The 23601-nt window shown below is 39.5% G+C and overlaps 1 protein-coding gene across 3 annotated transcripts in view; it reads right to left on the bottom strand.

Annotated features, from left to right (window-relative positions):
* PRRC1 (proline rich coiled-coil 1) overlaps positions 1-22065 on the bottom strand; it is a 41198-nt gene extending 19133 nt beyond the window's left edge. The window contains exons 1-7 of one of the 3 annotated variants that reach the window (XM_047730451.1): positions 21932-22047; positions 17990-18077; positions 16988-17110; positions 15949-16338; positions 13837-13997; positions 10903-11005; positions 6548-6711 (exon numbers count right to left, since the gene is read on the bottom strand). In XM_047730451.1, the coding sequence (XP_047586407.1) occupies positions 6548-6711; positions 10903-11005; positions 13837-13997; positions 15949-16338; positions 16988-17090 (921 nt within the window). In that variant the 5' untranslated portion in view covers positions 17091-17110; positions 17990-18077; positions 21932-22047. Of the gene's footprint in view, positions 1-6547; positions 6712-10902; positions 11006-13836; positions 13998-15948; positions 16339-16987; positions 17111-17989; positions 18078-21289; positions 21312-21931 lie in introns of those variants that run through there. The other 2 variants (XM_047730450.1, XM_047730452.1) reach the window with 2 other exon arrangements.
* Between the last annotated feature and the right edge of the window lie 1536 nt (positions 22066-23601).

Below are 23601 nucleotides of genomic sequence, written 5' to 3'. Positions count from 1 at the left end.
CCTTACTGATAAAAATCTTTTTTCAGTCCTAGTAGTTTTTATTTAATTTTCTCTTGAGGTATCTAGGTAGGCAGTCCTATCAAAGTGGATGTTTTTTTCCTTTGGCTTCTTACTTCCTTTAAATATAGCCTTAAGGGGCGCCTGGGTGGCTCAGTGGGTTAAAGCCTCTGCCTGCGGCTCAGGTCATGATCCCAGAGTCCTGGGATCAAACCCCGCATCAGGCTCTCTGCTTGGCAGGCAGCCTGCTTCCTCCTCTCTCTCTGCCTGCCTCTGCCTACTTGTGATCTCTCTGTCAAATAAATAAATAAAATGTTTAAAAAAATAAAATAAATATAGCCTTAAAAATGCACGAAAATGACTGATTTATTTTTAACCACAAATGTGTATATTGCACTGAAACTTATTTAAGAAAATTATTAATATGCAATAAAACTGAGGGACTGAGAACACTGTACAGATAACTCAAAATCATCAATACATTTCTTATGGTAGAAAACTCCAAGTTTTTTTTAATAAAATTGTTATTTACTACTTTATCTGAATCACTTCATTAACAGTGTTCATAAGGGAAGTGAAAGTAAGTATTCAAAAAGCAAGACAAAATGTGTTCTATTTTTTTGAATAAAACTACCATGGATAATACATTAACCTACTTTTACTATGGACAGCAGAGGTAAGTAGTGAATAAGAAAAAGTGGTCAATCCTTATCAAATGAGAATTTCAAAAGCTAGGACACTTCTAGAGATAACTGAACTTATTTCAGAGACAACAGAAATAAAGAGGAGAAGGTGACCAGTGCATGAAAATGGATAAACCAATTTAAGACATTAGCTTATAATGATGAAGGATGAAAGAAAGTATGAATTAAGCTATACTACTATTGACTATCTTACTCTTATCTCTCTAGTACCACGCACAGTCTAACCCAACAGAAGGGAAGAAATAAGTGCCTTCTTAAAAAAAATTTTTTTTTTAATATTTTATTTATTCATTTGACAGAGAGAGAGATCACAAGTAGGCAGGGAGGCAGGCAGATAGAGAAGAGGAAGCAGGCCCTCCGCAGAGAGCCCGATGCGGGGCTCGATCCCAGGACCCTGGGATCATGACCCGAGCCGAAGGCAGAGGCTTTAACCCACTGAGCCACCCAGGTGCCCCGTTCTTAAAAATTTTTATCACTTATGTTAAGAATCTGAATGATGTCAATCTAGTAAGAGTGAATGAGGAGGCAGCTGTTGAATTTGAAAGAAAATTTAATAGGTGTTGCACTGAATAATGTAAATTTTCCTAAATCATTTTCCTCCCAAGAGGAAATAAGTAATGGCTAAATTTGGTTATGAGTAAGTTTAAATAAATGTTAATTCAGTAAAAACTATTACAGGATTAGTGGGGTATTTAGGAGATTCATTCCTGGCTCTTTGAAGGTATCTCAGCTAAGCACTGCAACCAAATAGCCCTAGATCTGATGCTTCCAGGAAATTAAGCTTGTTCATTTTCTACTATCCTACAACACAGAACTTTTTTTTTTTTTTTTAAAGATTTTTTATTTATTTATTTGACAGAGAGAGATCACAAGCAGGCAGAGAGGCAGGCAGAGAGAGAGGAGGAAGCAGGCTCCCTGCTGAGCAGAAAGCCCGATGTGGGGCTCGATCCCAGGACTCTGAGATCATGACCTGAGCCGAAGGCAGCGGCTTAACCCACTGAGCCACCCAGGCGCCCCCAGAACTTTTTATTTCATAAGAAATATGAAGTGAGGGTTATATGTGCCTCTTCTCCTCTGATGTTAATTAAGTGTGGAATCTTCTGGAATCACAAATATAGACACTTTAAGATTAGCCCTTAGAAATGTTTGAGAATGAAATTTTAACTTTATTTTCAGAAGTGTAAGGAATCAAGAATTACATAGTTTTCAGGCCACACTCAAGTAATCGTCTCGAACAGAAGAAAGATACAGAAAGGCCCCCAGAGCTTACCCTGTACTCTAAGAGTTTATACTAAGCAATTTTGTTTAATCAAAATCACATGCTGCTTCTAATGTGCATGTAAATGTTATCTACATCTTTGATGAATATAAGTTATAAAACAGTGGTCGTAACTATGACAGGCTTTTTGATGAAATTAATGGTTGGCACTAAGTTTCAGGGGCTCCCTAATATTAATTATAGCAGATTTATTTCCTTAAAACTTCAGTTTTCCTTCAAAGAGCCAATCACTTCAAATACAATCTGATGGGGAGTAAAAAATTCTGGATTGAAATTTTAATATTCTAGGATTCTACATTATTTTTCTTCTCATTAGCTCCCTCTACTGTTTCTGAAAAGAATAAAGAACTGATAAATTTATAAATGATTTTCCTATGCATGTATCAGTTTTAATGAATTTTGATTTTAAGCTTTTATTAAAAATTACGGAAAAGAAACCCACGTCTGAATTTGAAGGGCAAAACCAATAGCACAAATGAATCTGTCAGACACTAGTGAAACCACAACATAAACTGAAGTATGATCTAGAAGATGAGGTTTTTCTTTCAGAAAAGATCTCAGCCTTTCAAGAACAGCACCTAATGATTTTTAAGTATCTTCTATGTAATAATATTTACTATAACAAAATATTTAAGACCCTTGTTTTAAAAACTGTGAAATTTTGAATTATACTCCAAATATCACATGGTGATTTATCACCAAAAATTAATGACCTATCAGCTGACAACTCTGTCTGGTCCCCTCTTTATTTTTGATGGGAACAAACAAAAGGAAGCCACATGACTTCCAAAAGGGTTTTACCCAGCATTATGTCATTTGTATTCCCAACATCAAAAACACTATTTTGAATTGTCCCTTCCTTCAGATGACACTTGGGAGTATTTTATGTTTGGAGGCAATGTATCATGTGAATATTTGGTGGATACAAGGTATGTCTCATTTCCCAAAGGAAGCGAAGTGGGCTTTGTAAGGGGGAGATGGGAAAGGAGAACAAGTTACCTTAATTAATCACAGGTAAGTATTCAGGCAGAAAATTTTTAGGCAAGAGTACATACGGAAGCTGAAGAAGCTGAGTTCCTTAAAACTCTGGGTCTCCTTACACCTTGTAAAATCTTTGTGTATCAACAGAGGTACTTCTAGACCAGTCTGAAGATCACTGATTGATTGTGGAGGTTTGATCAAGGTACCACAATGGATGGGCCACTAGAGTGCTATTAAATGAAAAATCTTTATTCTCCTCATGAAAATGATAGGGTGTTAAAGTAAAAGTGAAAGCAAACCTCACAATGAAAGTATTTTGCATACTAGACTGTTTACTTGAGGAAATAAATAATTTTAAAAACATACCCCTGCACTTTTAATTCTGGTGTTTAAGGTTTAATTAATTTATTTATTTGAAGATTTTACTTATTTGAAAGAGAACATGAGTGACAGATCACAAGCAGGGGGGAAGGGTAGAGGGAGAAACAGATCCCCGATGAGCAGGGAGCCTGATGCGCGGCTCAATTCCAGGACTCTGGGATCATGACCTGAGCCGAAGGCAGCCGCATAACTGACTGAGCCACCCAGGCGCCCCTGATGTTTAGCATTTGGACATTTTGATAAAACTGCTAGATACTCATTTTAAAGAACATCTAAGAGTTCACATCCGTGATCCAAACCAATATTCCTGCTCTTGAGGACCTTAATTCCTGTGGGAAAACATAAAACACAAATATAAAACTAAATGACACAGTGTAGGAGAAGGTGCTGAGTAACTACAGGAAAGGAAACAGAGAGGAGAGGAAGGATGATCTTGGTATGTAAGTGTGGAATGTAGTACTCAGCAGGCAGCAAGGACAGACCTCGCCATGCAAGGAAGACTAGAGTGAAGACTTAAAGAAGGTTTTAGAAAGTCAACCAAGTATATATTTGAGGGAAGAATGTCCCAAAGAGAACAAAAAGCTAGAGAAAAGGCTAAGAGAGGAGCATGCCAGCCAAGTATGAAGAACAGAAGGAAGACAATGTGACTGGCATGAGTGGGCAAAGGGAAGGTCAACTGGAGAAGCAGCCAGAGAGGAAACAAATGCCACATCAGCAGACTGTGTTGGGGCCATGCAAGCCACCCTAAGGAATGTGGGTTTACAATGAGTAAAATATAAAGTGCTGAAACACAAGTGACATGCTCTGACCTATGACTTACAAGGATTACCGGTCTACTCTGTTCAGAATGACCTAGAGGGCCACAAAGTTACCTTATCAGATAACACTAAAATTGGATGGCCTTGTAGTAGGCAATGGCAAGGTTCCAGAGAGACACTGCAGTGATGTGAGGAGTCAGATGCTGGACACACTATGAACAAGTGTGGAGGATGAACAAGATTTCCTGAAGAACCACACATGGATAAAGAGAGAAGTTATGGGGACGCCTGGGTGGCTCAGTTGGTTAAGCAGCTGCCTTCGGCTCAGGTCATGATCCCAGCATCCTGGGATCGAGTCCCACATTGGGCTCCTTGCTCGGCGGGGAGCCTGCTTCTCCCTCTGCCTCTGCCTGCCATTCTGTCTGCCTGTGCTCGCTTGCTCTCCCTCTCTCTGACAAATAAATAAAATCTTTAAAAAAAAAAAAAAAAGAGAAGTTATGGGTGACTCTAAGCTTTCTCACCTGAGAAAATGGAAGGATAGTGCTGCCATCAATGAACAGAGATGGACAAGGCTAAAGGAGCAGGCCTGGAGGAAAGAAAAGCAGATGGATGCTAGCTACAGTTAAGTTTGAGACATTCAGTTTAAGGTGTTGAGAAAACAACTTCTACATGCATATAATTTCGCTGAGAGGCCAGTACTAGAGATAGAAACTTGAAACTGTCCACTCACTGATGGTATTTAAAGCCATGAGACACTACGAGCTCACGAGGGAAGGAATGTAAAGACAAGATCATTAGGGGGAAGCAAAAGAGGCGGCACAGAGGAGTGAGCAAACAGTGAGGCAGGGGAAAAAAAAGTGTGGCACTTCAGAAGTGAAAGAAACAATAAAGAATAATAACTGTCTCAAAAGCCACTGACAGGCAGAACAAGATGGGGAACACTGCTGATCTGTACAGCATTCTCTGAAGAGTCAGGCTGAGCACCTGATGGGGCCAGGGGTAAGAAAATATGAAGGGAACAACTAGAGATAAAATGCTGGCAATTCTTTGTGGAGGACTTCTGCTGCAAAAAGAAGCAAATAAAAATTAAGATAAGATCACGAGAAGAGGAGGTACCAAAAAAATGTTAAAAATTTCTTTTGTTTGCTTTTTAAAGTGGGAGAGATATTTGTATGCTGATGACCTGGTTCAGTGTTCATTTGTTCCTGTATGTCTATATGCTGGTGGTAAAAAATAAATAAGTAATATGGGAGGAGAGGATTCTTGGAACTTTAACCTTCACTGGTTTGGGGGGACCAGTTCTGGTTCACTGGGAATTGGCCTGGTTTTATGCAGATGTGGGACAAATTTTTAAATAGTAACAGGCCAGAAGACAAACTCTGTAATACTGAAGTAGTGGTGTCACTATGCGCTTGTATGAAATTTCTCTTTAAAGTAAGTTATACTGGGGCACCTGGTGGCTCAGTGGGTTAAAGCCTCTGCCTTCAGCTCAGGTCATGATCCCAGGGTCCTGGGATCGAGCCCCGAATCAGACTCTCTGCTCAGCGGGGAGCCTGCTTCCCTTCCTCTCTCTCTGCCTGCCTCTCTGCCTACTTCTGATTTCTGTCTGTCAAATAAAAAAAAAAAAAAAAAAAACTAAGTAAGTTATCCTATCATCTGTCCCTGTTATGGAGAGTTTATTATGTATAGACTTGATCACAAGATCCTCTTCTCTCACTGTGGAAAAACTAAGGCAGTACCCTCCTTTTGATATTACTACTGATAGTAAGATTTAATAGGTCTCTATTAAAAGAGATCCTGGCAAACTCTGGTTATATAAAGGTGTGATACATACGTATAAGGTGCTAGCTAGTTGGGTCTTTAAGACAAGGGAATTAAAAGGATGGAGAAGGGAAGAATCAAGGCGAGGAAGCAAGGGAAAGCTTTCTGAAGAATGCTGAGTCCCGTCAGCAAGCACAAGGGAAAAGGCAGACTTAGAGGGTCAATCTAGAACCTGCCTACTGGAACCCCATTACTACTCTGGAAAATTTCAAATATGTTAGAGTTTCCAAAACCATGAAGAAATACGTAAATATAAATTATTATTAACAGTGATAGTAATATAAAGCTTAGAGAATTCAAGTAATACTGTAATTTCAGTATAAAATGTTTAAGTTCAGTAGGACTTACAGGTTAGCAATCGATTAAGATTTCTTCTGAACTACTCTCTGTGTTCTCTGCATGTGTTTCCTCCCCTCCCCAAGCATCAAACCTGACCCTGAGTTTCTTTAAATTAAAACTCCACTGTATCGTTGTAACACAACAGTTGTCAAAATAAAAACCAAGATGATCAATACCTCAGAATGTAAAAACCCATTAGCTCCATAAAGACCAAAGATTATCATCAGAATTATGAAAAAATTAACTGCCAGTTTCTTTATGCTGAAGAAAGGTGTTGTATTACTCACTTTTAATCCAGCTGCATAGCCTACCGGCTGTGGGGCAATATTGGACTGTCCAGCTTCCCCCATGACCACAGCTAAGCCAAAGACCTCCTGGAAGGCATCTCGGACGGCAGCAACTTTTACTTCTTTATTTGAGGTCACTACAATATCCAGTTCACCTCCAGATTCTACAAAGATCGGAAGAAAATTTTAATTCCAAAATAAAATAATAAAATTCTCTTAAGCAAAAATGCCATATACTAACATTTTAGTATATAATTATTACTAACCTCACAAAATACCGCAAGACACAAGTGATGAACTTTTTTATAGGCTGAGGAAACTAAGACTGATAAGGCCTTGTCCAAGATGACACAGCTACTTACTTAGCCATGATGTCGGGACTCAAACCTGTATCTGCCAAACTCCAAAGTCCTCTTCACTACACAGCTGATCCATCACACACATTTTCATCCCCTCATCTCATAGCATCTTATTACAAGTGTTTAGACCCAAACTACCATCTTTTCCCGACTTAAAAAGGAGCATTTAATACATTATCCGAGGGAGTCTCATCTGCAGGCAGAATACAGTACATACCTCCTAATGGTTCTGAGTATCCCCTGTGCCACAGACGGAACAAGTTTTTTGTCCCCCATCTATGGAATACTTTTTCCGAATGCATTACTACCTCCCCCTTAAAAGAGCATTTTGTGGTCAAACAAGCTTAGGAGAAGCTCTACACATTCCTTTCTTGGAAATTCATAATGAACATTAACATCAAGATGCTGAGAAAACCAAAAGTCAAAATTCATGACTTTAACCCAGTACTTTCCATACTTAATCTGAATATGTAAACATCCACTCCTACAAAGTTTTCCACAGATGTCAGTTTGGGAAGGAATGTTCTAACAGCTATGAAAAAAGTTTAATTTTCTACTATGTCACTATTAATTTCACGAGATCTCATTTTCTAATAAGCTTTGGCTGAAACACTGCATTTTAAGGCTGCAAATCAAAATGGTTTTTCTGCTGTTGGTTAACAAAGATACACATCTATTATATACAAACTTCTAATACCATGGGGATGTTGGAATTCCCAGGCCTTCAACTATTGAGCAATCACAGAAATGAATGTGACTTGTGAAATATAAGTTACACATTTAGGATACACAACAGAAAATGAAAATGAAGACTGTTATTGATAAGTAATTTGCTGGAGTTGAAAAGAAGTCTGCACTAAACGAGGACTGCCATGAAATACGTGTTTTATCTACAAAACAGTTTAAATGTGGGAGTCAACTTTTTTATCATACATCTTTCTCACTGAAAGAAAAAAAATAAACAGTAGATGCCACAAACAGGATATTTAGTTATAAATTAAACATCTATTACTGTCCTAATGTGCAACCATATAAGGAAATGGCAATACCAACATATATAAAACTTGAAATTTAAAAAGGCTAAGATATGAAATAAAAATCTTAAAAGTTTTACTTTCAATTGTTTTTAAAACCTTTTTACCATTTAGACAGAGTAATTTGAATCAAATACACCTGATTTTTTAAAAAAATCTTGATCTAACATTTTGTGACATACTCAGTTCAAAGACCTAGTTCTAAACACAGCATATTTTGCTACTTAGTGTTAGTGACTATCACTAGTAAAATAGATTAATCCAGAAAGCTGTTTTTTGTTTACCAGTGCTTTGGTAAACCATTTTGCCCCAGAAATAATGCTGTGCTTCTCCATAATATGTTGTGGAAGAGCTGACAGTATTTTCAAAATACATGGGCTTTTTTTATCACACAATCTTTTTTCCTAATAGGATGACCTACAGATCCCATCTTTACTAGAATTTCATAATTTACTAAAACCTAAAAGCACTGAGTCCCATAGGAGAGAAAAGAAGAAATATACCTTTTACTCATTTTTTTTCTTCATGTGGGACATGTCTCTTGACCCTAGACGAGTACCATTCCACTAAACTTCAGCTCAAAAGGCTTTTTTGGCCTTTTTGTTAATAAGCAGTGCCACCTTTAATGATGATGGGAAAAGTAATTCTAAGAATGTAGGAACCTAAACTGTGTTACAATCCATTTCTAACAGTTCTTGTGTTTTCTTGATACATCTGAAAGTGTTATGAGGTCTAGAATATTTCTCTAAAAATACCTTGGGTTTTAATTCAAGTTTTGTTACATCAGAATGGCCTTGCTTTCACTGCCTGTCAATAAGGTGTCAAGTTTTTCATATTAGTTTTACTGCTTTTTACAGTTAACTGATCAAGATCATATGTTAAGTTATGGTATTCACTAACAGGCATTTCATTTTGTACCTTCCCCCAGAACCCTACCCCCGTCATCTTTTGCCTTTTTCTTGATGTCAGGCAGACTACTGGCCTGAGATAAAGCCTTGGGTTTGAATCCTGACTTCATTAGCTCTGTTACGTCGGTGAAGTCACTGAGCTAGTTTCTTCACAGCAAAGTATCAGCCACCTCATAGGGCTTGTTCTAAGGAGTAAATAACTGCTTTCACAGTCTAACACACAGTACCTAAAAACAGCAAGGACTCCAAAAATACTAACTCCTTTCTTTCCCTCATTCAAAATATGAGCTTGTGTCAGATGCCTAGGTGGCTCAATCGGTTAAGCATCTGCCTTCAGCTCAGATCATGATTCCCAAATCCCAGAATCAAGTCGCACATGGGGTTCCCCACCTACTAGGGATTCTGCTTCTCCCTCTGACCCTCCTCTGTCTCGTGCTCTCTCTCACTCTAATAAATAATGTCTTTTTTTTTTTTTAAAGATTTTATTTATTTATTTGACAGAGATCACAAGTAGGCAGAGAGGCAGGCAGAGAGAGAGGGGGAAGCAGGCTCCCGGCTGAGCAGAGAGCCCAATGCGGGGCTCGATCCCAGGACCCTGGGATCATGACCTGAGCCGAGGGCAGAGGCTTTAACCCACTGAGCCACCCAGGCACCCCTCTAATAAATAATGTCTTAAAAAAAAAAAAGATCTCATGAAGAAAAAAATATATATGATGTATGAATTATGTCAAACTCAATTATTATGAATATAGGAAGTCTTATCTATGGTAGGGTCCAATTTCTAAATCCTCTGGCAGTTACAAGAACAATTCAGCTGACTTGATACTTAAATCAATTTTCTACTTTCAGGGAAGCAAAGTAGCTAAGTGCAGAAACAAACTGAACATGGGCTCAATCTAGCTCCACCAAGCTGTGTGGCTGAGGATAATCATCTCTCTGAACCCAAACTCAGAGAGATCATCTCTTCCTCATCTACAACTTGAGGAAAATACTTACCTTGCAGAGTTCCTAAGTACTGCCTGGCAGAGCAAGCACTTAATAAATGATAATTCTGATAATAAAGGACAAAGATCTTGTTCTTGACATTTACTGGTTTGTAAACTACCAACTGGATCAGGACTGCTGAAAGCTACTGATTTTTTATTGCTATTGAAAATCTCTGTTCTAGTGCACAGCTTTAGCTTCCAAGTTGCTATGTTTAACAGAATGACTAATAATTGCCCACGGATCCTGTTAAAGTGGTTGTTTCTTCACATAGTGGACAGGTACATTCAAAATTAAATGGCAGACAACATGTATGCCTATGTCATGTCTACAGAATTCTTGGGAAGGAGGATTTAAGGGTGGTTAAAATAGCTTCCCTGCCAAACCTATTAATCAGATATTCTTTTTTTTTTTTTTTAAAGATTTTTTTTTTTTTTTATTTGTCAGAGACAGAGGGAGAGAGAGCGAGCAAGCACAGGCAGACAGAGAGGCAGGCAAAGGCAGAGGGAGAAGCAGGCTCCCTGCTGAGCAAGGAGCCCGATGTGGGACTCAATCCCAGGACCCTGGGATCATAACCTGAGCTGAAGGCAGCCGCTTAACCAACTGAGCCACCCAGGCATCCCTATTAATCAGATATTTTTAATAAATAGATTAACTTCCTCTGAAAATATTATTCCCAGGTTAAGCATAATCACATTTAATTAAAACAGATAATTGGACACTTACCAAAATCAAATATAAACAAGTATCACTTCAAATGTCCTTAGTGAATAAAGTAAAATTCATACAAAGCAACACTAACCGTATTTACAATTAAAATATACTACTTATAATTAGTGTACTAATTATTATACTAATGCATATTGGTCTTACTCATCCCAAAGTTCATCCTATGGCGTTTTCAAAATTTGTGACTAAGAAAAAGATAAATTAATAATACTAAGACTTACAAGCAACTTACAACATAAGAGGATTTTCACTGAATACAAGACTATGGAATAACAGTGAGAGGCTGACAAAAGCACATACTTTAAAAACACAGGCAGACGCTGCTCTATCTAAGTACATACTGATATACGGAGCCATGCCGGGGTCCAGCGTTGTAATCATGCTTTCTACTGAATGTTTTGTTTTATCGAGCACAGATTTCACCATAGGATTTCCGGCCACACCCTGCACAAGATAAAATAACACATAAACACCCATTCTAAGCAAAGAACACCTGATGGTGAAAGAAAACTCTGTTTCTGATACATCACAGACTTGTAATTTGGTAAAATGTAAGAAAAACAAGGCTACGGCAATGTCAAATTGCTGTTAAGTTTTCAAAAGGCTCACTCTCCCTTTCTCTTTTTCTCACAGACCCACAGCAGTGTGCAGACCACATTCTGAGGCGCACTGACCGAGGAATTCCATGTACACACACGTTTGTGTATTCATTTTATGGCTATATATATTCATATGTATTCATTTACACATGTATCCCTATATATGCATCTTATTTCTTTGTGTGTATATATTTTAATTTCATTTCACATCTTCTTATTTATAACAAAGACTAGGCAAAACCTATCCATCAAGGTCCCAAATAAAAACTATAATTAGTTGTCTCCATAGACACATACTTCGTTCCCTAAGAAAAAAATAAGAATATCAACATTTCTCATCGTTACTCCCCAAAGTTACCTATTAATATATATTACTCTGCTATCTTCTATTAACGTTTTTTTCTACTTCCCGTTTGTTGTGTTTATTCCCAAATTTTCTCTTTTAACTCAGCCCTATTCCTCTGAATTCTTAAAACCACACTATAAACAGAAGGAACCAGGTCTGAGTATTCCCTTCTTGTGCTCTACGTCTCCCGTGGTAAAAAAAGACTTCAGGGGAGCAGTGGCTCTTGAGATGGCACCTGGCTAACAGGCCATCATTCCACTTCTTCCAACCAATCACTGAACCAAGGTGATTCAGAAAAAAGCTGAATCCGTAATGCTGATATTTAAAACTGTTGACCAATCTTATGCAGAATATTAGAAGAATGATTTATAGGACATGTAGAGTTGAGTTGGGTACAAGTGCTAACAGACACACTGACACATGCTCTTAACCAGGGGAAGCAGTAGTAATCCCTGTATGAAGAAAACCTTGAAAAGGTGCAGAAGGATTAAAAAAAAAAAAAAAAAGGAAGCTTAGAAAAATACCGTATTTGTGAAACATAAAATTCAAATGTAGTGAATTAGTTAGCCACCTACCAATTCAAAAATACATTTAATATATAATTAAGATCCAGCCAAACCCTCTCACTATTGGGAGGAATGTGACACAGTAATCCCAAAATTCATTAAGAGAAATTAACAGAAAAGAGTAGTAAAAAAAAAAATTCTCAAGTAGAGAGAAACTGGCAAACTTATAAAACCAAATACTGAAAGATCATTATGAATGCAAAGACGTGGAACTGACCTTTCTTTCTTACTCATCAATGCGTACTCCCCATCCTCACCTGAGCAGAAGAGACTTTCACTAAGTATTAGTATAATAATAAACAGAATTAACAGTAACTAAAATAGTAAGGTAATACTGCAGAGACAGGCCAAACAGCAGAACAGAACAGAGTCCAGGAACTGACATTAACACACAACCGCATAACTAAGATAAAGATGACGTATCACAACACTGGAATAGGATGTTGGAGAAGTCAAATAAGTGGATGGAAGAAAATTAAGTCTGACTTCTACTTTACGTAATAAACTTAAGTGTCAGCAACATTAAATTGGTTAGGTATAAAAAAATAACACCATAAAAGAATTAGAAGAAATCACAGAAAAATATTTACCACATATTGTGGTAGGGAGAAGGTTATTTTTAATAAAAAAATGAAAAGAAAAAGACTGAAAAAAAGACTCCTGAAAATTTAGATGCTTTTGTGTCAAAAAAGGGTAATAAAATTTAAATGTATGATAAAAATAGGAGAAAACTGCAATATATGACAGCATATAATAAAATATTACTACATGAGGCACTCTTACAAATTCATTTAGAAAGGAAAATCATCCCAATTCAAAAAATGGGCAACAAATACGACTAGACTTCACAAAAGAAAAATACAAACGACCAAAAAAAAAAAAAAAATCACATGAATAAAATGTTCAAGTTTGGTAACGAAGAAATGTAAATTAAAACAAGGTTATGTTTTTTGTCTATCAAACTAGAAAAAGTTCTATTTCGAATTCATAATCAGTGCTGGCAAGTGAAAAATGCTGGGACAGTCTATTTTGATATAACCCTCCTGGAAAGTCATTTTTGTAAGTAATTTTTTTAAATGTTTACCCTGACATTCATCAGGAATTAACCTCAATAAAACAAGATGGGCATAAAGATCTACATGTAAGAGTGCTCATCATAGTTTTATTTGTAAGAATTACTCTTACAGGGGCACCTGGGTGGCTCAGTGGGTTACAGCTTCTGCCTTCAGCTCAGGTCATGATCTCAGGGTCCTGGGATCCAGCCCCGCATCACGCTCTCTGCTCAGTGGGGAGCCTCCTCCTCTCTCTCTGCCTGCCTCTCTGCCTATTTGTAATCTCTGTCAAATAAATAAATAAAATCTTAAAAAAAAAAAAAAAAGAATTACTATTACAGAATGCTAAACTACATTAGCAAAATACGGGAAATAAATGCCCTATGGCATGCAGGGCAAAAACAGCCATAAAGGAAAAAAAATTTCCTGCAGAATATTTATGACTGGGAAGATGTTCCTGATATAGGCTAAAGACAAACACAAGATACAAAATAGTGTCCACACATTACTAACCCATTTTGATTAATCTAAAAAATTACAACTGTAGAGATATGCACATAAAAAGATTGAAAACTACAGAAAACTGGTAATAAGAATAAAAAGAATTATTTTTTCTTTATACCATTCTACGTTTTCAAAATCATTCCAATGAACATCTAATAGTTTCGAAATTATTAAGTTCAGTATAACTTTCAAACTCAATACCCGTTACCTTAATAAAACCCCAGAGTCCACCAGCAGATGCTTCATCCTGACCTCTACCAACTCGAGGATCTTCTTGTTCCTCTGGAAACGTAATGGCTGATGTGGTTCCCGGTCCTTGGGCCAGAGATGTCAAACTGGCTTGCTGAGTAATGGGAGTCGGCAAAATACCTAGTAAATGGCAAAAATTTCCAATATATATAATTTATTTCATAAGCGATTTTCTATAAAAAGAAGATACACTATAGGAGATGAGTACTCAAAATAGCGTTCATATTTTATAAAGGTTTTGGTGATTCTTGGCGTACATAATGTAAATACATACTCAGGCATTTCAAGACTGAGGTATGCACTCCAAGAATCACCTAAATCTTTATAAAATGCAAACAAAAACAAAATTCTGAAGAAATTTCCTGCCCTTTCTATAGACTTTTTAACCAAAGTGTCCTGAAAATGGACAAAATATGTATCAAAAAGTACTCCCTGTTGGTCCTATTTAGCCCTTGGATGTGGGCAACTGTAATTCTAATCCCTTTATTGCATAAAAATAATTGATGTGAGCACCCAAGACCAACATATAAAAGCATGTAACAATTAATATTTATTTTATATGCCCTACTTTAACTCAAAAAAGAAAATTCATATATTCAAAGACATAATGCCTATACTATGCAAAAAATTTTATTAGTAAAAATAGATTAGCAAAGTTGGATTAATAAAAATCAGAACGAAATTACTTCTTTTCCTAAAACGAGAAGTAACAGGCAAAGGATGACAAGGACGAAGTTTTAATACTGGTTTCCAACAATCATTCCAGGGAAGCTAGAAAAGTAGGTGTAACCGATTTAGAAAAGAAGATGGCCCATTACCATAAACTTAAGGCACACATGAAGCTTTTATTTGGTTTTAAATTTTTATCTGGCTAACTAAAAATACTCCCTACTCCCTGGACCATCCTTTTAAGTAAAGCTTTTAAAAAAACTCTCAAATATCACTTTGATGTCTCTCTGTAAGTATACAAAATATTAGAACAAGTATTTAAAATTTTATCTGACATTACATACAGTATACATACTCTACATTTTACAACACACAAAATTTATCACTAATAACATTACCTTTATTTTGATAATGTAAATATCAAAACATGAGAAAAGAAAACTCCAGAAATCAAAGACATGAGTTAAAAGTAATGCGGCAAAAAAGAAAAAAGTTTAAAAAAAAAGTAATGCAGCAATACTGAAACACTCAAACGGTACTGAAGAGAAAGTGAAATGGTACAAATGCCTTGGAAAACAGTCTAGCAGTTTCTTGAAAGCAAACAATTCCATGCCTAGTTATATACCCAAGAGATGTGAAAATACGTCCTCACAAAAACGTGTACACAAAAGTTCATAAAAGCAGTATGTGTAATACCAAAAAGTAGAAACAACACAGAAGTTCATCAGTGGATGAAATGAATAAACAAAATGTGGAAGGAAAATCCATACTATGGAATACTGACCCATAAAAACAAAGAGTACAGACACATGCTACAACATGGATGAACTTAAAAATACCCTGAGAGGTGCCTGGGTGACTCAGTAGGTTAAATGTCTGCCTTTGGCTCCGGTAACAATCTCAGGGTCCTGGGATGGAGCCGTGCATCAGGCTCCCTGCTAAGCAGTGAGTGTGCTTCTCCCTCTCCCCTTCCCACACTCATGTGCTCGCTCACTTGCTCTCTCAAATAAAATCTTCAAAAAAAAATACACTAAGTGAAAGAAGTTTGTCACAAGACTATATATGGTATGATTCCATTTATATGAAAAATCCAAAATAGGTATACTCACAGAGACACAAAGCTCATGAATGGTTATTTGGGGCTGTGAACATTGGGAGCAAGTTGGGAGTAACTGATAATAGGTAGAGGGCTTCTTTTGGGGGTGATTAAAAGGTTCTATAGCTGATGACAGTGATGGTTGCACAACTCTGTAAATACTGTGACAACTACTGAATTACATACTTTAACGTAAGGGTAAATTGTATGATACATAAATTATTTGCCAATAAAGCAGTTATTAAAAAATATATTTAAACATTAACTGTAGCCATTTATTTCAAAGTATCAGTAAGAGAGAATTACCTGTTACCGGAGGTGCAGAGAATGACGGCATCAGGGGTGTCTGGGGAGCTCTTCCTGCATGTCCCCTTGTAATGTCGTAAGTTGCCCCAACGGAAAATCCCGATGTGGGAGGACCAGAAGGGGGTGCAGATAAAAGAGTGCTTTGGGCAGACGATGAAGCCGGGAAGTGGGATAGAGGAGGATTACTGAAGGCAGCAGCAGGTGGTGGAGAGACAGGAGGTGGGATAGAAGTAGTGAGGGCTGGAACAGAAGGGACCGGTGAGGGCGGCACGAAGGGCAAGGGCGCCGAGGGCCTCACCGGAGGGAGGGACGGCTGAGGGGTGGAGTACGCATGTGGCGGCAAGGACTGTATGGAGGACACATTTGGAGAAGAGAAAGAACTGGTTGCAGCTGGAAGATGGGAAGGAAAAAACCCCACAAAAATTAGAAATGCTTTTCATTCACTTAGTTTTCAAAGTATCTCATTACTTTTTTACTGCAAAATTTAAAAATTTAACAGACCATAACCCATTAATTATCTTCAATGTGTCATTTAAAATATACAACACATACGACTAAGTGCAAATGACTTTCAACTCCCCTAACTAAAAGTAGCAGTTACATAAAATTAAGTTACAGTCCTATTCGTAAATAGATCTTTGTGTTTTCATTCATTTTGCTTCCCACCCCCCACCCAAGAAAATAGAGCTGTTTTTCACCCTTGATGCCTTCAGCATAAAAACCTACACAGTGACTCCAAAATTTTGGTCAGGAGGCTGATCATCACAAAGTGACAGACTATGAGACAAAACTAACACATGCTTTTTGGGATACTTTTGTCCTAAGATGACGATTTGTAGTCAGTATGAATATAGAGAACAAAAGTTTACCCAAAGGAAAACAAACTTTTGGGCTTCAATAAAAAAAGGTCACTTTCCTTCATCGTGGGAAAAATCAGAAATGTTTTCGTCTATGTATTTTTCTTATAACCGACTCTGAGAAAAGTTAACAACATCGTTACTACCGTCCAGCCACACCAGATGCTGGCGACGCCACGTACCTAAAGGCAGCGGGGTGGAAGCTGTGGCGGCTGCAGCCAGGCCTGCAGGGTGTGGTGGAGGAGTCCCCGGCGGGGTTGTCTCTATTCCGCTCTCTTCCATCATTTTTCTTCAATTATGGTTTACTGTAAAAATAGAGAAATGGAATATATATTGCACAGTAATCAAGTGTAGTTCCAAAGAATAATTTTAGAAAAAAAAAAAATCATCAAGACACTGAGGTCTATACAATTTATAATGCCACTTATTTCTGGATAAAGGCTGTCAAAACTCCTAGAAAAACATTGTCTGTGACAATGTTTAATGTGCACATAACACTTTCATACACATACTTTATAACTGAGAAATAATTTTATATCATTCATAAATTTCAAACAGTAACTCACTAATACAATTTTTTGCCACATGAATCTACATTAGACTTTTATCTTCATTCTAGTTACTATTACATTTAAAATAAAAATGTTTTCTTCTTCTTTTCCCGTAAAACATTATATATGGGCTATTTCTATTAACATGAAAAAAAAAACCTGAAATGTGCTCACTTCCCAGCGCCTCTAGTTCACATTTAAAATCATACTTGGTAATGGCTAAATGAAAACTTCCTTAAAAATTAAAAACTTTCAAGTCTGTCTCAAGTATAAAATCGAAACTTCTAAATAAAACTTCTGGTTTTGATTTTGATGTGTTCAGTCATTTAAGAAATACTCAATGAGGGTGGCTCAGTGGGTTAAAGCCTCTGCCTTCAGCTCGGGTCATGATCTCAGGGTCCCGGGATCGAGTCCCGCATCGGGCTCTCTGCTGAGCAGAGAGCCTGCTTCATCCTCTCTCTCTCTGCCTGCCTCTCTGCCTACTTGTGATCTCTGTCTGTCAAATAAATAAAAATTTAAAAATTTAAAAAAAAAAAGAAAGAAAGAAATACTCAATGAAAGTCAACTGCTAGCCAAGCACTGTACCAGTGCCTCTGGACATACAATGTAAGCAAAGACAAACAAGATACTTACAGTCCAGTACAGCAGAGGGTCAAATAATACCACCAATGAACAATGAACTATAGCCTTAATTATGTGCTCTGAGGGTAAGAACACCATCCTATTTGAGGGGAATACGATTTTCAGTTGAGTGAGGAAAGGAAGTCACATATAAACAGCTATCTAAAAGATGCAGAATTTCATTAGGCAACGGAAAAGAAGTAGGGAAGGTTCCAGAAAAAGTAAATATACACCGAGTGTACAAGCATAAAGTAGAGGGAACAAGACATATTCAAGAAAACCCATGTGACAAGGAACAGAAAAAAAGATGAAGACTGGAGACACAGACAAGAACCCAGACCGTGTTGAACCTTATAAACCACATCAAGGAGTTGGGTTTTTTAAGGACACAAAGGCACCGTACAGCATTCAAGCTGGGGATGACATATTTGCCTTGTAACTTTTTTGAAGAAATTTTAGATTTGCAAAAAGATGCAAAAATAGACCAGAGTTCCTGAGTATCCTAACCCCAGCTTCTCCCACCAAGAGCAGCTTACCTAACTGCAGTAGAGCGATCACACCTGGAATTTAACACAGGTGCTGTACTAGTAACCAGTGATTTTATTTGGATTTTCACCTGTTTTTACATGTGTATGCTTCTGTGTGTGTGTGTGTGTGTGTGTAGCTCCATGAAGTTTCATCATACACAAAGACTCTTGTAACCAACACCACAATCACTCTAAAGAAACTCCTTTGTGGTGCTCCTTTGTCAGAGCCTCCCACTAACCACAAGCTGTGGCAAGAGACTGTTCTCTATCATTTTCTCATTTAGTGAATGTTATCTAAATAGAACCATACAGCATATGACATTCTGAGACTGGCTTTTTTTTTTTTTTCAGTCAATATAATGCTCCTGAGACCTATCCAAGTTGTTGGATGTATCACTGGTTGGGGTTTTTTAAAATTTCTGAATGGTATTCCATTTTACTATTGGTCTGGTAAAGGACATTTAGGCTAATTCCAGCTTTTGGCAATTCATATTTGTGTTCTGAAAACATTCCTCCGACCACAGTATGCAGGTTGGGATATAGGGCAGACAGAGTAAATGCAGAGAGACTATTAAGAAGGAGAGAAGTAGTTCATGTAGGAACTGAAAACACCCAAGGCAAGTCCTCTAAAGTGCAGGGAGGGGAGGAGGGACCCAGGGGTCATTGGGCAACATCTGAGACATTTTTGGTTGTCAGAAATAGAGGGACTACTGGTATCTAGTAGGTAAAGGCTAGGAATACAACTAAAAATCAAACAGGGCACAGGAAAACCCTCATAAGAATGAATTATCTGGCCTCACATATCAATAGTAGCAAGAGTGAGAAGCTTTGGCCTAGACTAATATGATGACGGGGAGACAGGGAGGAATGAGTAGATTCAAAAACTGGAGATGGGGCATGACTTACACAAATGTATAGATGGCTATGCATTCACTAAGACAGGGAACACGGGAAAAGGTCAAGAGGTTTGAGGTCTTCTTTTTTGGGAAGGGGCATTATGCGCTGTTTAAAATTGGACATACCGAGTTTAAGCTCCTTGAAACATCCAAATAGAGACACTGATGAAGTCTGTGGTTTAGCAGTAAGTGTAGGTTTCTCCAGTTTACTGAGTCCTAAAGTCATGTTCTGGGATAAGGTTATCTAAGGAGAGAATACCTAGTGAAAAGGAAAAGATGACCCAACCAATCCTTGAAAAAGTGCCTGGCAGATGAGCTTGCGAAGAGTGAAATGACCAAAAAGGAGAAAACCAGGAGACTGTGGTGTCCAAAAGCCAAAGAAGTTCCAAGGTGGGAAGGGGAAGCAGTACCAAATGCTGCAGAAATGCCAACGTACTGTGATATCTGAAAGAATGTCACTGATTTTCCAAACTGAAGATATGAACACAGTGAGAGCAGTTTCCATGGAAAGAGCAGGGCCAGAAGCCAGTTTCAATTGGACTGAGTAGGAGGAGGAGAGGTAGAAATACACAACACTTTGAAAGAGTTTGGTTGTGAATGTGGAGGAAATATCTATGGCATTTAAGTAGAGACCAGGGATCAGGGAGGCAAACATCTTTTCACTCAGTACCTTTACACCAAAGTGAGATAAACTGGAACACAAACAGCCTTCTTGGGACTTGATCCCTCCCTGCCAAAGCCACCTCTTTTCATCTCCCCGTTTTCCTCCTTACAGATGCTACCAAATCCTTACAATGGCCAGTAGAGGTCCTGTTTAAAGATCATCTTGATCCCTAAATTAATGCATGTGTTGGCAAAATAGTCTGCGCAAAGAAAACAACCTATAACTTGCAACAAAGGGTCAATTTCTTTCAGTCTTTAAAAGACACACTAAGGGGGCGCCTGGGTGGCTCAGTGGGTTGGGCCGCTGCCTTCGGCTCAGGTCATGATCCCAGGTCCTGGGTTTGAGCCCCACGTCGGGCTTTCTGCTCAGCAGGGAGCCTGCTTCCTCCTCTCTCTCTGCCTGCCTCTCTGCTTACTTGTGATTTCTCTCTGTCAAATAAATAAATAAAATCTTTAAAAAAAAAAAAAAAAAAGACACACTAAGAAGTGGCTTAATGAGGTTATTAGGTAAATTCGGTGTACATAAACATGCCTTCTTACTGAAGAAAAACTACTGTGATTACAGTGAAGTGTCAGACTTGGTAAAGGTTTTAGTGCATACCTTTTCAACATAAAAAGTGTTATTAATGTGTCAACGTTAAAGAAAGTAATGAAAAATAGCTTAGAAATTGAGTCCTCGGGGCGCCTGGGTGGCTCAGTGGGTTAAGCCGCTGCCTTCGGCTCGGGTCATGATCCCAGGTCCTGGGTTCGAGCCCCACATTGGGCTTTCTGCTCAGCAGGGAGCCTGCTTCCTCCTCTCTCTCTGCCTGCCTCTCTGCTTACTTGTGATTTCTCTCTGTCAAATAAATAAATAAAATCTTTAAAAAAAAAAAAAAAAAAAAGAAATTGAGTCCTCAGTCTCTGGCTGACCCTCCTCTTCCAATCTGCATCTATTATGGTTTTTCTGGTACAAAGTGAATGGCTACTTATAAGAATACAATAAAGAAATGGAATAATGCAGCTTTGATCAAAGTAAAAGCCTTAAAAGCAGTTATTACTGGTGCTCTAACAAACAACGAACGCCAAAGCAGGATGTGAGAGTTTTGTCTACGCATTCTCAGCTCTGACCCCAAAATAAACTTCCATAAATGTTAACTGAATGAAAGAATGGCTGTAAAGTAAAAAGACCGGAACGCCAAAATGTCATGTTCCCAAGCAAGTACATGTTGTCACTCAAAAATACCTACCCTGACAGGCAGAAATGGATATAAATTCTGCCCTTCTAGTATAGGAGCTATCTTGCCAGTTTGCTGGAAGCCGGTCCCAAGAGCGAACAAAGAGCCGAATGCAAAAGCCGGGGGAACCTGGGGAAAATAAACTCCTTCCCACTGCCATCCCCAGTGCGCGGACCCAGGAGTCGGGAGAAGGCGGGAACGGCCGTCATCCTGTGCCTGGAGACCACGGCCTCCCCGCAGGCCCTGCCACGTCTCCGGGCCGGGCCGGGCCGGGCTAAGGTCAGCCGGCGCCCGCCGCCCGTCCCGTTCGGCCGCCCGCGGCCCGCGCGCTGGAAGGCGGAGCCAAACGGTCAGGGGCGCCCGGCTGGGTCCGCGCTCCGGAGCCAAGGACGGGAACCGGACCCAGGACCCCCACCCACAGTGCTAAACGCACGGCGGGGACTGCTCGCCTGGCCAAGGGTCCCCGTGCCGGGCCGCACTGTACACGCTAGCACAGCCTGCGCTCTGGACTCCACTGCGGAGCTCCGAAGAGACCCTAACCATCCCGCGGCGCGGCCCGCTGGCCCGCCCACCTGGAGGGGTCGGCGCCCGTTGGCGCCCGCATCCCATCCCACCGCCCGCCAGCACCCGCGTCGCTGCCAGGCTGACGCTTACCTGGGGGCCCGAGAGAGCGTATGCGTGGCAGTTGGAAAGTGCGGGACAGGACTTCGGGGCGCTAAGACTACCGCTCCGAGAAGACCACGAAGATACCGGCAAGAGCTCCCGCTGCGCGTCCCCGCCTCCAAAATGGCCACCGAAGGCGCACGACCCAGCGACTGCCACGTCGACCACGCACCGCCCCGCCCCGCCCGCTGGGAGCCTCTTCGACCCGCCCCGCCCCGCGCCCCGCCCACGGGGAGCCTCGTCTCACCCCACCCCCCACCCCCCACCCCGAGAACGCAGGTTAAACTCCTCTGTGTACCTCGCACCTGAGGTGCTGCTGCCGGGGTACCCGGTCCGGCCCCTCTGGGAGCATTTCCAGTAGCACAGTCATGCTTCCCACTCCACAGCCCTACACGCGAGAACGGCATCCTCGTTACCAGGTGTAGCTCACTTATCCTGTGCGGTGGCCGCCCACGGAGTGGCGATGAGCCAGCCAAAGTCGTCCTTTCCAAGCCCCAACTGCATAAAGGAACCCCCTTCACAAACGCGACAGACAGGGGACTTACCAAAATTTCCAGAAAACAGCAGTTGCATCCGGAGAAATAAAAAGCGGGTGGGTAAAGGGTAGCAGCTACTGTTACTTTTTTCCCAACAATATTTAGTACATGTACATTCTATTTCTTAATTGAAAAAACCAAAGGCAAAGATTATTAACCTTCTTAACCTAATGTGACACACTTAAAGCAGTTCCTGAAACAGTTTGTGCTCAATAATGCACATTAAATAAATAAGTGAACGGTGTGCGAGAGAGGGAAATAAGGAATCTGAAACCAGAAGTCTGGGTTTGTAAGGTGCCCAGGTGGCTTCCACGCACGTCATGATCCCAGGGTCCTGGACTGGAGCCCTACCTCAGGCTTCCTGCCTACTGTGGAGCCTGCTTCTCCCTCTCACTCTGCCACTCCCCCTGCTTATCCTCTTGCTCTTTCTCATAAGTAAGTAAGTAAGTAAGTAAATAAATAAATAAATAAATAAAATCTTAAAAAAGTCTGGGTTTGGGTCTGATGCTCCCCTAACACCAGTCGTGCAGCTGTGCCCTTGTATAGGTCACTTAGCCTTCTCCGTTCTCCCTAATGCCATCTGTAAGATGAGAAGATTATACTCAGGCAGGTAACAGTCCAAATGAGTAGTATGAAAGTACTTTTTCAACTGCTGAGTGTTAAACACATGAAAATTTGTTTTTGTTCCTTCCAAATTCCTTTAGGAGCCCATTTCTAGATTTCACGTGAATAGATCTCTTGGACTTGACAGTTGTAAGCATTCTAAAATGTCTCATTAAACAGCTGACAGTATTAAACTATGCCCTCTCTTCAGATCTTCCTTTGCCACTACAGTGGGTTGTTTCTTTTGGTGGTGACTCTCATTCCATCCACAGAGAATGTGTGTAGGTAGCTATCCAGGTTACTTTTCTAAAAGTGCTGTTTGGGCGGGGCTGAAAGTAGTCACCATCTCCATCTTCTTTGGTCGACACCCTTCATAGCTATAAGGTTTATTCGTTTCTTCATTCAACAATTATTTATCACTGACTGCACTGTACGCAGCATTAATACCAGAAATGTAGAACGAACAAGACAGACAAGGTCCTGACACTTAGGAGGCTTTCATGATCAACAGGAGAGAGAGAG

The sequence above is a fragment of the Lutra lutra genome, chromosome 5, assembly GCF_902655055.1.
Source record: "Lutra lutra chromosome 5, mLutLut1.2, whole genome shotgun sequence".
Taxonomy (NCBI): domain Eukaryota; kingdom Metazoa; phylum Chordata; class Mammalia; order Carnivora; family Mustelidae; genus Lutra; species Lutra lutra.
Note: the sequence above shows the minus strand (reverse complement) of the source record. Positions and strands in the feature narration are given on the sequence as shown.